Source organism: Diplodia seriata (genome assembly GCF_021436955.1).
Source record: "Diplodia seriata strain FDS-637 chromosome Unknown scaffold_5, whole genome shotgun sequence".
NCBI classification, from domain to species: Eukaryota; Fungi; Ascomycota; class Dothideomycetes; order Botryosphaeriales; family Botryosphaeriaceae; genus Diplodia; species Diplodia seriata.
This window is the reverse complement of record NW_027117312.1, coordinates 1,641,686-1,656,952: the sequence shown is the minus strand read 5'-3', so window position 1 is coordinate 1,656,952 and position 15,267 is coordinate 1,641,686. Positions and strand designations below refer to the sequence as shown.

The 15,267-nt window shown below is 58.5% G+C and overlaps 4 protein-coding genes across 4 annotated transcripts; 3 read left to right on the top strand and 1 right to left on the bottom strand.

The window, feature by feature from the left end:
* Positions 1-4,373: 4,373 nt before the first annotated feature.
* Positions 4,374-5,666, bottom strand: SLS55_005486 (uncharacterized protein; the record flags this gene model as incomplete). Its single annotated transcript, XM_066776933.1, has 2 exons — positions 4,374-5,155; positions 5,486-5,666. 2 exons carry the CDS (start codon positions 5,664-5,666, stop codon positions 4,374-4,376), a joined length of 963 nt encoding a protein of 320 aa, XP_066632775.1.
* Positions 5,667-9,787: 4,121 nt separating this feature from the next.
* Positions 9,788-10,527, top strand: SLS55_005485 (uncharacterized protein; the record flags this gene model as incomplete). The annotated part of the gene is made up of 4 exons (XM_066776932.1): positions 9,788-9,802; positions 9,926-10,057; positions 10,182-10,249; positions 10,335-10,527. 4 exons carry the CDS (start codon positions 9,788-9,790, stop codon positions 10,525-10,527), a joined length of 408 nt encoding a protein of 135 aa, XP_066632774.1.
* Positions 10,528-11,326: 799 nt separating this feature from the next.
* On the top strand, positions 11,327-11,704 carry SLS55_005484 (uncharacterized protein; the record flags this gene model as incomplete). The annotated part of the gene is made up of 2 exons (XM_066776931.1): positions 11,327-11,417; positions 11,493-11,704. 2 exons carry the CDS (start codon positions 11,327-11,329, stop codon positions 11,702-11,704), a joined length of 303 nt encoding a protein of 100 aa, XP_066632773.1.
* Positions 11,705-11,918: 214 nt separating this feature from the next.
* Positions 11,919-12,489, top strand: SLS55_005483 (uncharacterized protein; the record flags this gene model as incomplete). The annotated part of the gene is made up of 2 exons (XM_066776930.1): positions 11,919-11,926; positions 12,186-12,489. 2 exons carry the CDS (start codon positions 11,919-11,921, stop codon positions 12,487-12,489), a joined length of 312 nt encoding a protein of 103 aa, XP_066632772.1.
* Between the last annotated feature and the right edge of the window lie 2,778 nt (positions 12,490-15,267).

The window sequence follows — 15,267 nt, the reverse complement described above, 5'->3', positions numbered from 1 at the left end:
GACGCCCTCGATAAGCTTTGATATCGCCAACTTCCGCCTCTATTCTCGACATGCTCTGCGTTTCGCAATTTGCATCCTACTCAGAATACTGTAGCCGACAACGTTGGCACAGCTTGCTTGTTGCATATTGTGCTCCGCTACCACTCACGTTATTGAATCTAGGTACAAAGTTACACATGGATCCGTTCGCCGGATCCAGCGTCACAGCACGCGTGGTACCCATCTCGTGGTGCGCAGTGTCATTCATCCGAGTTTCGAACACGTTTTCAGCCCAAGAAAAGTCTGACATGTGCATGATATAGATTGTACATTTAACGCGAATATTTATCGCCACTCCGCACAGCGCAGCTGACGCCACCAAGTGGTCCATCAACACGTTCTTCGTCCCAGCACTAGTTGATGATAGGTTCAAAACTACGTTAACAAGGCTTGCGGTTCCGACATGCAGATTCCTGGACACGCAATCATGACGGCTGAACATTGTTATTTCCTTGCTGTTTCTGTTTTGCTTCTGGTTCCCTTGCGTTTTCTCATTGTTACTTTGCCTATCTGCTTAGCCGGCCGGCTCTGCAATTGAGAGACACTCAAGGAGGAGATAAACTCGGCAGACCCCGCGCAATCAAACCTGGTGCGTTAAATCGGCAGATGCTTTCTGCAGACCGCAACTCTGCTGTTATTGAAGCCGGTACGACCAAAGGATTATGGGTGTAAAACTAAATCATTCTTACATCTACGCTGACTTTCCTAAAGAAAATGGACCGAACTTGTATCCTGCACGACGAGCCATCCGAGGGTAGGACTAATCAAGGGGAAACAGGGTGGAATGGGGTACGCGGTCGTCTGTGGAATGGCGACGTCAAGCCAGGAGTGCTGTTGGCGGGAAACCATCAACGGATTCGGACATGTGAAGAACACCGTGCGCAAAACACACGCACTTTCATTCCTGAATTCCACCTGCCAACCAATATCTACCTTGTGTAGCTCGCATCCCGAGCTCCCGACATTTTGGGCTGGTGCCAACAGTCATCTCTCGGGTGATACACTGGCGCGCGTCTTCTGCTGCTGTGCCTCTTGTCTTTGCACCACCTGACACAACCTCCGCGGCCATCCGGTGCCTACCCGCCGTCTTCGGACGTGGCTTCTTCCCGGCGCTGATGACGATTCTGATCTTGATGTTGTGGCGCAGGGCGCAGCATAGTGACGTATTACAGTATACTTGATCTTCTTGACCTCTGCACTGGAGTATTGCTTCCGGCCGCTGCAGTGTCTCCTCGCCGGCAGCTATTCATACCATCAGCAAGATTTATTATTAGCCCTGGTCACTAAGAGTATGTACCCGTTGGTATATCTGGAAGCTTTGGTCATCACTGATGAGAAGGGCATGGGGCATCTTCCCAGTACCTACTACCTAACCGCTTTGAGAAGGTATGGCTTTTTTCGTGGAAGAGAAGAAAGCTACTGTCAGTCGCATCGCCGAGGACCAGGCCGAGGCGAAGTAGCGCACGGAATGAAAGGCGGTATAGATCTTGGAGACGGCGCGCGATTTGAGATGGTGTCGTTCCCCGCGTACGGCTTTCTCCTCGCAGTCCAAACCGACCCTGATGGTAGCGACGCATGCAAAACAACCACCCTAAATCACCACTATTGTAAACAGCCGGGAGTATCGCTCGACGCGTGTTGTGGAGTGCTCACGAAATGGTTCGAAGACGCAATTCCTAGCATTCGTCCGTTCTTGCTGTGCCACATGAGAAAGAAGCGGGGCTGCTGCCTGGCTGCCTACCTACCTACCTACAATATCAGTTCCACTCACTTCACCTATAACCCACCAACAGCTCCCCCCTGACCCCCTCATTCCTCAGCTTCTTACAACAAACCGTAGCCTTGACCGCCGACCAATGCAGCCCATGCACTCCATCTGCAACGCCCTCGTCGGCACCCAGCACCTCCTCCACACCGCCGCGACCAGCACGCGCGACCGGATCGCCGGCGCCGTCGAGTGGCGCCAACTCCCCAAGCAAACAAAGGACTACGTCGCCCAGCACCCCTACCAAACCGCCTTCTACGCCGTCAACGGCGCCGTCTTCGCCGCGCCCCTCGCCTTCGCCGCGCCCGTTCTAGGAGCCGTCGGCTTCGGCGCAGCCGGGCCCGCCGCTGGTGAGTGGAGTTATACTTATCGATTGATCATTGTCATCCCTCCCCCCCTCCCCCTTCTACCCTCTTTCTTTTTCCCCAATACGTCACCATTCACACTTCTTCTTTCTTTTCTTTACCGTGGCAAAACGAGAAAAATCGAATAACATTCTGTCACGTCGCCGGTTTCATCAGGTTCGCTGGCCGCGGGCGCGCAGGGCGCTTCGGTCGCGGCGGGAAGCCTCTTCGCGACGCTGCAGAGCGCGGCCATGGGGGGAGCCGGATCGTACGGCGCCGTGGCCGTCGGCGGCGCCGTGCAGGCGGGCGCGGCCGTCGGGACCAGAGCGGTGGGGGCTTGGAACTACTTTCGTGGCGGAGGTGACGACGACGACGACGACGGTCTGGATGGCGGCGATGATGACGGCAAGTGCAAGGATGCGGGCGATGATGATGATGGTGATGATGTTGATGATGGCGAGCGGAGCCGTCCACCGCTTCGGCGCGTTGAAGGTGTCTGTAAGGCGAAGCTGTGAGGGCCTTTTTTTTTTTTTTTTTTTTTTTGGGAAGATGCCGCTCTATATAAGATATCCACCTATCTTCCATTCCCCCGCGCTTCTTTGTCTCGGTCTTGTTCTTGGCGGTATAGATGGTAGCAGCAGCCCCTTTCCACCATCAGCGCACTCTACAGATCGCCATCTACAAGCATAGTGCTCAAGGATGGCCTGCTCCAGCAGCCCGGGGACTAGAATGAGGCGGAACAGACATGCGAATGGAGAGCGACGGAAGCGGGTGTATTTGGTAAACCGACTTCACCCCATCAGACCTTTGGTCTTTCACATCCCCCCAACACTTCAATGCGCACGCTGTGGGGGAGGGCTTGCAACGCCGCTACCAGGCCTAGCAGTGCAGAGTCATGATATATGGGGAGGCAAGACCCAGCCCCTTTGAAAGACGGCATGACTGGTAAGACGGGAAGCTCGAAGAAAAACCCAAAACCAGCCGACATACCTTACATTGCACAATGCCCATTTCGTTCCGCGGGAGCCAGAGCCCGCAATATGAGCTCGGCGCCAGCACCACGGTATGCCGCTTCGCCGACCATGGTGGCTGCTAGCATGCCTCACGCCCCTCGCGCACATCAAGGGAGAGACCGGAGGAGGCGGATGACCATATCTGAGGGGTTTCCGGTGGTAGCATTAGAACGAGGGCCGAGGGCCGGACATGAGGCTTGCTTTCGAAATACGGATTTCTCATGTTGGCTTATTCGAGTGATGATGACGGCGATGTGGTGAAGGGGGGGGGATTGCTTATCACGCAGATGGTGGTCGGAAGCAGCAGCGGCGGCAGCCACCCACTAGACAACCCGAACAGTTACTACTTACTCAGTACCGTCGAGAGAAAGCCGCGGACTCTGCAATTTTCCACGAACAGAGCCGCCATGGTTTGGGGGGAGGGAGTTTTTGTCTCCCTCGTCTCGTCACCTCGGAACCCCAAGATTTCGCTGCAAAAAGACCGAGCTTGCCGGACGTCAGCAGCCGCGGCGGCCGCCGCAGCTGCCGCAACGCATGGGGTGGTTGGTTGGCTGGTCACGTCAGCCTCTCTCTCTTCTACTTCGAATCCGGCAGTTGCTGGTCTCTCCAATCACGCAGCAATCAAGCTCTGCAAGGGAGGTTCCAGAAGAGCGCTCGACGATTCTAGGTCCGAGTGGCATGGCATGGTACGGTCCCAAGCTTTTCCCCGCAGCAATAGTGTCGTGACGAACATCGAGACCAACGGACAGAGTAGAAAACTTGCAAGTCATTCGAAATGCTCATGGCTATTAACATCGCAGATTTGCCGGCGCGTCACGAAACGACATCATGTGGTAGTCCACACACACACATACAAACACGCACCGGGCATGTTGTAGCAGTAAGGGGTCTCCGTCCGTCGATGAAAACGCCATCATCGGTGTTTGCCGCACACACACACGCAGATGCTTTCCTCGCATCCAAACCCCACCCATGAATCAGGAAAAAAGAACGAATACACCAACCAACGCCTCGCCTTTCTCTTCCAGGGAAAAAAAAAACAAAATATCGACCCCCCGCATGCTGCTCTCCCCACTTTTCTGTGCCCAACAACACCGACCGACCACAAAGAAGCAGAAGTGAGAAGGGTAGTAGTGTTGTAATGGTGGCGGTAGAGTAGTAGGAAATTAGTTTATCCCCAATTATTATGCAAAATGCCTTTATCATCTCTCATCATACGCCTTGGTGCACCGTCGTGGGTTCGCGTTGATACGACAGGTCCGACACCACCGACAGACGATCGTCATCCTCATCTCGCGCGAACGGATTCATCGGCACCTCGGAGGACATGATCGAGACGCCGTCGTCCGACGGGTCCGCGAACGGATTGACGTGGCGCGGCGACGAGTCGCCGTGGTGCGCGAGCTGGAGGCTTGCGCAGTCGGCGGCCGACCGGTAGTTGGCGGCAGTCGTGCGCATGCTCGAGTCCCGGGAGATGGGCGGCACGCTGCGCGGGCGGTACGGCGGCGGGGGCTCCTCGTGGAACTCGCCGTCGAGCATGAAGCCGGCCGGTCGCTGCTGCGGCCCGCTGCTGCGGACCGAGTTTGTGCGGATGGAGAGGGCCTCGGACGTGTCGATGCCGGTGAAGTAGGACGCATTGTTGGCGGGGTTCATGGCCGAGACGATGACGGGCGGGGGTGCCGGTGGGACGGGGGTCACTGCTCGTGGTGGTGGTGATGGTGTGTGGTGCGGGGAAGGCTCTCTGATGATGGGGGGAGGGGGAGGCGCCTGGACGATGACTACCGGCGGTTCTGGGTAGTCGTCGTGGAGATGGTGCTTCATCTCCTCTGTTGATGCCATGGCATCTCTCCGCTGGCGCCGCCGACGCATGACGATGAATGCAGTGAAGGCGAGCAGCGAGATGACCAGGACGGGGATTATGACGCCGGCCAGGATGAGCCCCAGAGGCGGACTGCCGCCGCCAGAGTCGTCTTGGTCGTTAGCTGGATTGGAATCTGATGGAACTGTTACTCCTCCATTATTCTCGTTAAAACCACCTGAAGTGCTTGACGGCCAGGCTGCGCCGTTCGATAGTCCATTCACATCAGAACAAGACGTACTCGCTGCAGAGCTCGCAGTATTTGCTGCTGCTCCATGGCCGGGTGCGGTCGTTGACGTGGCCGCGGAGGAGGAGCTGGCGTGTGCGGCCGGGTTCCCAAGTTCAGTCGCGGCAGAGATGGGGATACTCGTCGTTTGCGAGATGGGAAGGAAAGTCGAGGTAAAACTTGCAGCAGCGGCTGTGGGTTGGGTGGTCGGGTGGTCGTCGGTCAAGTCCCCAGCGGCACTGGTGACCCAGGGTGGCACGCCAGTGCTGTCGAGAGTCCAAGGCCTCCCCATGATGGTGACAACGGTGGGGAAAGTTGTCGCGTGTTCCCAAGCGGACTCGAAGTAGTCTTCCGGGTCGTCTCGATCGTCGTCGTCGTCGTGCTGAGCACGGCGGAGCTCCTCAAAGGCAGGCATGGGCATGGTTGCTGATTATAAGACGGGATAGGCCAACAGAGACTGGGATGCGTCATCTGAGGGCTGAGATGAGCGTCAGCGAGGCTATACATAATGACCTCCATGTGGTCGGACGAGCACCCCAGGCAGAGCGGGGCCGAAGAGCGGGCGGAGAGAGGGAAAAGTACCAAGACCGGGCTTATCGATAGCGAGCGCGCTCAGACCACCTACGTCGCTGCAGATGCTTTGGGAAGTTGCGCTCTCGCGGCTCTTTCTCTCTCGCGCCCACAGTGGATTGCAGTCGCAGAGTCGCCAGAGAGAGCGAGAACACAAGTGGGCAGCCGGGCGACATGTTTAAAGGTGTCAGCACAGGGCTCCCTGCGCAGGCCAGCGCTCAGCTACACAGAAGCGGATCCTCACGCCCGTCCCGCCCTGCGCGCGGGGGCTGTGCCGGCCAAGAGGCTGCTCCCAACAGCGAATCACGCGTGCGCCTGCCCCGCCCGTCCTCTTATTTTTGGCGTCGCGCTCCGCCTAATGCACGACTGCCGCCTGGCTTATCCGTCACAGGCCGCCGACTCCTTCGAAACACCAGCGCCCGTCTTACCGGCCTGCAGTCAGCAAATCATCGCCACCTCTCTTTCCTAGCTCGTGTCCGTGGCCCGTCTCTGTGCACGCTCATGACGGCATCGCCAGCGCCCCATGCCGCATCTCCGTCTTCAACCCCCATGCCCGTCGTACGAACCTGTACGCCCTTGCCTCGCCTGCAGCACAAAAGAACACTCGTTCACGACGAGAACGGCCACGCCAGCGCTATGGCGTTGTTGGGCTCACCCACGACCGCCCTGGCCTTGTTCCCCAGCTGCCGCTAAACCACCGTGCCGCTCAACCCGTGCCTGACCTCCCAGCGAGTCGAGAGCAGTTTCCATGTCACTCGTTTCGGCCTCGTATCCGCGATAGCCTCCCGTTCTTCACCGGTGGGTGGATGCTTGGGGGCCAGCCGGTTCTGGTCCCTAGAAAAGCCTGCCGTCCACCTTCTTCCCAAAAGAACGAACGCTGCCCTGCAGCCTCCGCTTTCGACCGATTCTCAAGCAAGCACCAATGGCGAGACGTCGTCAAACATGACAAACGCTACTTCAGCCTCCGCGCCGTGCCAACAGGCCGGTATGGCCCCGCGTCGACGTGTTAGCATGTGTATCGGTGCCCTTCTATAAACAGACCGCCTGGCATGATCCTGGCTCTGCATTTATGGGTCGAAACTTGGCAGGCTGCGCGAAGACTTGTTCTGCACCTGCAGCGTCCCGAGCTTTTTCCAGCCCAGCATGGCAGTCTCCCCGGCCGGTCGGTTGTGCACTCACCAACTGATGCCTACACAGCCACCATGATCCACCCCAGCCCCCACCAGTAGACTCCGAGTTGCACAACACACTTCCTTCTTTCATAGGAAGAAGCATGGCTATAGCAAAGATATAGAGTCATGTCGCCCATGTACCATGAATACACCGATGCAACTTGTTTGGGGAGGAGCAGCCGCATTCCTCGGCGCTGACCACGTCGGAGCAGTCGGCCTTGCATCAGCAAACCATGGTCACGCTCCATTCTTCGTGTCCATGTTCTATTCGAGCGATGCCGGTAGAACTCAAACAGCCCGGTGACTACTGCTGAGTATTTCGTCGCTGTGATGCCGCACCTTCTTGGTAGCTTGAGCATGAGGCAGGCGGAGATGCAGTCGCGCTTTCTCCACACGACTTGCAGTGCACTTTCCTGCTTGTTTTCCCTTTGTTTCCAGATGAAAACCGTCTTCGAGATGCACCGCTCAACGAACCCCGCTCGGCCCAGCGCGACACTTCACCGTTTCCAGCCATGGCAAGGATACTTTGGCCGCCCATCGTTCGAGACCGGGCCTATCCTTTTGCGGCCATCTCCTCGATGGTAGCTGGACGCTTGAGGCTGTCCCACGTCATCATCTGGGCTCTTTTAGCAACCGTCCTCTTCACCATCGCAGGTACGAGCCGTGCCCCGTATACCACGTTGCATAGCTCGCTGACCTCGTGGTGGGGTGTGATCCAAAAGGGTACAAGAAGGACCCACCACCGCCAGCCTTCAACCACGCCTCGGAGCTCCTGGAGCTTGATGATGGGAACGACGACGGTGTCTGCGGCGGCACACTACCGCCATTCGTCGTCCCTTCGCACCTTCAACCCAAGGAACCCGTCCGCATCGCCAAGGCGAACCGCTTCGACGACCGCTATGAGTTTCAGCGCCACCTCGACCACGACCACGGCCACGACCTCGGCCGAAGCCGAGGCCGCCTCCGCCTCCGCCGCCACGATGGTAGCAGTACCGCGCTCTACAGAGACATGCACACGGGCGGTACGCAAGTGGTGGTGAAGCCGTACTACCATCCCTCCGAGTGCTATGGTGGTGGTGGTGGTGCACCGCAGCAGCAGCAGCAACACCAGCCCATGGCGCCACCTTGGGCCGCCCTTTTCTGCCACGAGCTGAGCACCTGGCCGACGGAGATACCCGCCACGTTGCTGCTGGCCGGACTTGAAGAAGAAGATGAAAAAGAAGAACAAGCAAGAAGCAGCCACAACAGCAACCACGACCACAACCACAACACCACACGCCCCCCAATCCAGCGGAACCAAAACCGGAACCAGCACCGAATCCCCGGCCTCGTCCCGGCACGCGACTACTTCATCGCCCTCGAGCCCGCCTTTTCATCTCCCCTCCACCACGGGGCGCTCACCGTCGCGGCGGCGCGGCTGCTGCTGCGCCCCCTCTTCCCCGCCTGGACCGCGCCGCGCTGGTCGCTCGTCACGACGTACCCGCCGCTGGGGACCCTCGTCGACCACGCCGCGTCGCTGAGATCCGAAAAAGCGAATGGGAGTTTGACTGTGAGTGATGTCGATGCGGCGCACCGGCCGAGTTTCGCGGCGCTGCTGGCGACGCTGGCGGCGATGCATGCGGGGGGGTGGTGCCATGGTGGTGTTGGCGGGGAGGCGGTTTTTGTGTATCCTCCTCCTCATTCTTCGCCTGCTCCTCATTCTCCTCATTCCCATAACGATGGTGGTGGTGGTGGTGGTGGTGGTGAACGATGGCTCCTTACGAATCTCGGACAAGTCAGCAATATCCGCCCCGTCATTGTTCCCCCGGTCGTCGCTGCTGCCCCCCACCGGGAGTGTGTGTTGTTGGCTACCCTGCAGCGCCTCTTTTCTTTTTTCTGGGCGGAGGGGGAGCAGCAGGAGGATTGCCGGGTGCGGGACGTGAAGGGCGCGTTGAGGAGCTATATGACTTTTCTGCGCACTGCGAGTGGTGGTGGAGGTGGTGAGGAGGAGGATGAAGGTGCTGCGTCGTTGTTGTTTGACCGCGAGTTTTACGCCGAACGCGCGCCGTGGAGTCGGTTCTACTGGGATTACGTGAGGGAACCGGTGAGGGCGGAGAGGGTGGTGGGGTGGTTGGCGTCGGGCGGCGGCGGGGACGGGAGGTATGAGGTGGTCAATGACAGCAGTGGTATTGGGGACGGACGATGGGAAGAGACGGATGGGGAGATGCTGCGGCTGGCGGTGGAGAGGGAGTTGGGGGGTGGGCGTGCGGACGGGTGGTGGAGTTGGGAGGGGTGGATGGTGTGGTGGAGGCTTGGGGGGTTGGGGCAGAGGTTTGCGTTTGAGAGGGGGGCGAGTAGGTGAGTGACGCTTCTGAGAGCGTGATGCGAGCTTCCACGGGGAAACGGGGTGGACGGTGATGTTTTGATGGCTGCTGCGAGTTCCGGCATGACTTTTTGGTGTGGAGAGAATCGTTAGGTGAAAGTATTGCGTAGGCAGTCGCGGAACGGGGTGAAGTTGAGCTTGAAAATGAATATGGATTTTCCGAAAACGCGAGTGAGCTAGGACAAAGTTACCATGCTTCGCTGGGTGAGCGTGGGCGTGAGAGCCATTGGCGGGGCGTCGAGGCGGTGGTGGGCACCAAAAGTCGCGGCCGCCGCGGACGACGTGGAAACGAAACGTCAAGAAGAAGGCGCGCGCAAATCCTGTCCTGCACCGCCAACGAAGAGAAGCAAACCCAATCACGTCGCCTCACCTCTTGCCTTTGACAACGCATCTCCCCCCACGTATCTCTCTCTCCCTTCGAGACGCAGCCAGTCAAAGATGAACCGTCGCATGGTGCGTTTCTTTCCCTTACCGCACAAACGCGGCCACCCCCGCATGTTAGGGGGACGGGAGGGGGAGCCCGACTGAGGGGCAACATCAACGCATGGCTAACGCGCGCCTCTCGCGACAACACAGCTTTCGCGCGAAGACGAGGCCACGGCCGGCGAGGAAGTGCAGGTGCGGCGCGAGGACCAGGACAAGATCAACCGGTTCAGCCGGCTGCACCAGCGCGAGAAGGTGCTGGAGGAGGAGCTGAAGGCGAAGCAGGTACGTCACTCACACACTCACAGCTCACCGTCTCAACAACAACAAACATCCATCTTTTTTTTTTTCTTCTTCCTTTTTCCCGGGTTCGATTCAGCTGAACTAATTGGGGGGACAATGTGCACAGAAGGACAAGGAAGATCTTGAGGAAGTGTCGAATGAGCTGGAGCTCGTGGATGAGGAGGACAAGGTGCCGTATGTGTTTTTCCCCCTCTACATTCTCCCATGGCCGGTAAAAAAAAAAAAAAAAAACGCTCACGCATCATCACGTGATTTCCAGGTACAAGGTCGGCGACTCGTTCATGTCGCTGCCGCAGCCCGAGGTGCTGGAGCTGCTGACCGACTCGACCGAGCGGATCGACAAGGACGTCACGAAGCTGGAGGAGCAGCTGGGCGGGGTGCGCGACGAGATGGAGGAGCTCAAGGTCGCCCTGTACGCGCGCTTCGGCCGCAGCATCAACCTGGAGACGTAGTAGAGTCCGCGCAGGAGGAACGGAGAACGGCAAAAAATTCAAAGGTCGATTCAAATCGTGGTCTCGCTTCTCCGATGTCGCTCTCGTTCGTTCCTGTCGTTTGCTTGGCCGCAGGCTCGCACAGCATGGTGCCGCATCCACGGCTGTGCACAGGCGGGGAACCAGGCACCCCCGCTCAGTCGTCGGCAATTACTCAGCAGGGCCAGCGGGGTGTTTGGTTAGCTGCCGTCATAGCCGACGCCCGCAATCGGCGCCCCCCCAGCTGCCGCTTCCCTATCCAGGCAGGAGCGCATGTCATCAGGACGACACCCATTCGTGAGTTGACCGCATCGGCCTCTGGCCTTGCAGGAGATCGTCCGCGACTCTACGCTCCATGAGGGACGCCGCTGGCGCCGCCCGTGTCATGCAGGAAGCCGCCGTCGCCTCCAGCTTTCGACTCACCGTTTAACCTGCATGCGGCAATGCGTCTGCGCGCCTCGATATCTTCCGCCGGCTTGTTTGCTGCCCACCCGAGGCGCTGGATGATCGCTTCATAGGCTGATCGCCAGTCCGACGGTCTGCATCCTTTCGCCATCCATCACTCGTTTCGTCTTTTATCACGCAGACCGCGTGCTCCGATGCCGAAGCTCTACTCCCTCGCCCTAGTGCCTCCCTTCACCCCCCTTCCCTTCTCTCCCAACACATCCCTCGGCCGTGACCTCGTTTCCTTCGTTGTCCCTGGGCGTTTATCCGTTTCCCTTTTCTTGATGCCTGCCTCTAGAGTCTCTTGTTCTCGGAGCCCACACAATACCTACCCCAGATGTCGAGCCCTGCATCCCCCCATCGTCTTGACAGCCAGGATGCCGATAACGGCATCGCCACTCACTCCGACCCTCCAAGCCCCCCGCACCGTACGTTGACCCGTCATGCCCATTCATCTTCCCGACTACGTGAACCGCGATATGTATACTGAGCGGTTACGCTAGTCCACCTCCCGCACGCCCCGTCGAGACAGGTCCGAGTCGACGCCCACGATGTGCAGAAGCAACTCGATATCGAAGATATGGACCACAAATCCGGCGCTTCGTCGCCGGTGGCGGACGGGAGCGAGAGCGGCTCGACCATAGAGAGGAGGATCATCTCCTTCGAGAAGAATGACCCAGAAGATCCGACTCAGTGGCCTACGGTAAGTGGTTGAGCCTAGCTGTTGCAGTTTGTCCGTGCTTTTTTCCTTTTCTTTTCCCTCCCTCTTCTACACTTCATCTTTTCTTCCGAATCGATAGGGAAGCTCGCTTTTTGCGGTGGCACGACGGGAGGGATGAAGTGTTGAGGGGGCGGCTCTCGGGTCCTTGATGCGTCTTTGTATCCTGGCGAAAATCAACCTGCACGAGGCGCTGTAGCCAAGGCTCCATATGTCGATGTGAAGAACTGTCAAATATATGTTTCGAGCAGCAGCGCCCCATCAATTAGACGCCAGAACCCCAACATATCATAGAGCAACGTAACCTGGAGAGATGATAGCGAAACCCCCAACCCCAACAACAACAACCACAACCCCTCCCCCCTCAAAATCCTCGCGAGAGAGAAAAAAGGAAAAAAAGAAACTAACAGACATCCAACCAACGGCAGAAAAAGAAGATGCTCCCCCTCATCTCCACCATCGCCTGCGTCATGAACAGCACCGTGTCGTCGTCGCTCGCGGCGGGCGCCGCGGACCAGATCTCGGCGTACTTCGGCATCACCAACCAGGCGCAGCTCGTGCTGCCCACGTCCATCTTCCTCGTCGGCTACGTCGTGGGCCCGCTGCTGTTCGGCCCGCTGTCCGAGTGGTGCGGCCGCAAGCGCGTCATGGTCGGCGCCTTCGCCGTCTTCACCGTCTTCTCCCTCGCGTGCGCGCTGGCCGACTCGTTCGCGGCGCTGGTCGTGTTCAGGTTGTTGGTGGGCATCCCGGGGAGCTGCGCGATTAGCGTTACTGGAGGGTGAGTTGAGTGAGTTGAGTGAGTTGTTGTTGTTGTTGCGTCTTTTTCCCCCTCTCCATTCATTATGAAGCCCGGTTCTCCAATGAGAGAGAACCATTGTACGCTTAAAGTGGTGAGAGAAGAGAAGAGCGAGAGAAAAAAAAGAAAGAGAAACTTGACTGACCATAATGTCCCACCCTCCCCGGGGATTCGAAACTCAACAGCATCATCGCCGACATCTACAACGACCCCACCTCTCGCGGCCGCGCCATGGCCCTCTTCATGGCCACGACGACCTTCGGCCCGCTGATCGGCCCCGTCGCGTCCGGGTACCTGTCCGTCATCAGCTGGCGGTGGGCCTTCTGGCTGGGCCTGATCATCGCCGGCGCGGCGTGGGTGCCCTTGCTCGCGACGCCCGAGACGTACGCGCCCGTCATCCTCGCGCGGCGGGCCAAGAGGCTGCGGAAGGAGAGTGGGGGGGAAGAAAACGTTTTCGCGCCCATCGAGCTGGAGCCGAGGGACTGGCGGCACGTGGCGACGGTGGTGCTGACGCGCCCTATCCGCATGATGCTGTTCGAGTGGATCGTGCTGTTTTCGTGTCTGTACCTGGCGTTTGTGTACGCCGTGTTTTATATGTTTTTTCAGGCGTATCCGATCATGTATGGTGGTGAGTGGCTCGTCTCTTTTTTTTTTTTTTTCTTTCTTCTCTCTCTGTCTCTCTCTGTCTCTCCCTCTCTCTCACTCTCTCACTTCTCTCCCTCCCTCCATTCCCCTCTCTCTCGTTGTTCGAGTAGTTTCCCATCACCATTGACAAGTGACTCCACCAACCGACGCGAACTGTGACGATAACAACAACAACAACAGACACATACGGCTTCAGCCCCGGCGAAGTCGGCCTGACCTTCCTCCCAAGTAAGCACACCACCATCAATCCTTGCCTCTTTCCCATTAACACCAGCAACACACACTAATACCTAGAAACCAAAAAAAAAGTCGGCCTCGGCGCCCTCATCGCGGCGGCCATGTACCTGTGGTACGACGCGTTCCTGGCGCGAGCACGGGCGCGCGGCGCGGCGTGGACGCGCAGCGAGGAGGCGCGGCGGCTGCCGCTGGCGTGCGCGGCGGGGCCGTTCATCGTGGCGTCGCTGTTCTGGGCGGGCTGGGCGGCAGGTTCGGGTTCGCACTGGGCGGTGCCGGCGTTCGCGGGCGTGCCGTTCGGCGTGGGTTATCTGCTGTGCTTCATGGCGATTCTGAACTATCTCGTCGGTAGGTTTGTTTCTCTTTCTCTCTCTCTCTCTCTCTCTCTCTCTCGACTTCCTTTTTCCTCCTCCCTCAACAACAACCTGCGAAAGAAGAAAAGAATCGAATAGACATTGGCTGAACCCAAGAACGCGGCAACGAAAAAACAGACGCCTACGAAATCTTCGCCGCCTCGGCCATGGCCGCCGCGGGGACCTCGCGCTCCGTCTTCGGCGCCGTCCTGCCCTTCGCCGCGCGCCCCATGTACCGCGCGCTCGGCGTCGCGTGGGCGTGCGGCCTGCTCGGCTTCGTCATGCTCGCCCTGTCCGCCATCCCCTTCGTCTTCTGGCGCTTCGGCGACGCCATCAGGGCGCGCTCCGCGTTCTGTTGCGAGTTGAGGGGGAGGAGGGAGGAGCGGAAGGAGAGGGAGAGGGAGAGGGAGGAGCAGGAGGAGAGGGAGGGGATGGTGGTGGTGGAGGGGGACCGGGGGGATGTGGATGTGGAGAAGGGGGGGAGCAGGGGTTAGGAGGGGAAAATGAGAAGGGCGGTTGGATCTTGTTTGTGGGCATGGGTGGATGATGATGATGTTGATGATGATGATGATGGGAAGAAACATGGGATTCGATTGGATTGGGTGGGATCCGAGTGACGTGAGATGTTGGTTTGGGACTTGAGCAATCAATGATGGGGACGACAACGCATGGATGGCCAAATAAGACATTAATTGGGAGAAGAGACTTCGCATGGGATTGGGGGAAAAGAAAGAGACGGGAACGGTAATAAGCACCAATTTGCATGATGCGAGAGGAGTTACAACAAGGTCGATTCATTTTCCTTTCACGGCGGTCGTCGAACAAAACTCACGAGCGGTAGAGTAGATTGAGATACAAGGATAATCACGCGTGGAGTGTCTGCAAGTACCCATGGATTGTGGCTAAACCGAAGACGGATGGTCGACCCGAGCGGAGGCGCCACAACGCTCAGGCCGCCCGTTCGAGGCCCCGGGGTCGTGGTGCGGAGAAGGGCGATGTTCACTGATAAGCTTCCACACGCTCCGGGCGCCTACACGTCCGTCCTATCTTTCATCAATCTCTCGCTGCGCAATCCCTTCACCTGGCCAATGGCGAGCCCTCGAGCCCGGATATGCCCGACCAGATGGCTGGGATAGGCGTCAGGGCACGCTTCGCGGCGCAGGAAGCTGCATCCAGGATAACGGCGGTCCCACAACCGGACGCGGCATGCACATGCGACAGAGTCCATCTCCCTCCCGCTTTTGCCCTCTTTTGAGCTTGGTAGAGCTTGGCTACGGCCATGGCTCAGACGATCCTAGAAGTCGCACCGCTATCTGACTTCATCAGCCTGCTTATCGTCCCTACTTGTCGCCCATCAGCCCTGTGCGCCCATTCGTTCCGCGCGTCGAGCGGAAAGTTAGATCGGGCTTTTTATTTGATAGCGGCCCCCGGGAGCCCGAAAGGTGGGGAGGTCGCACAGCTTGTGCCCCTACTTAAGCTTATAGCAAGGATGCGCCGGCCCTGCCTTGCATAGCACTCGGCACTCTTCAGCT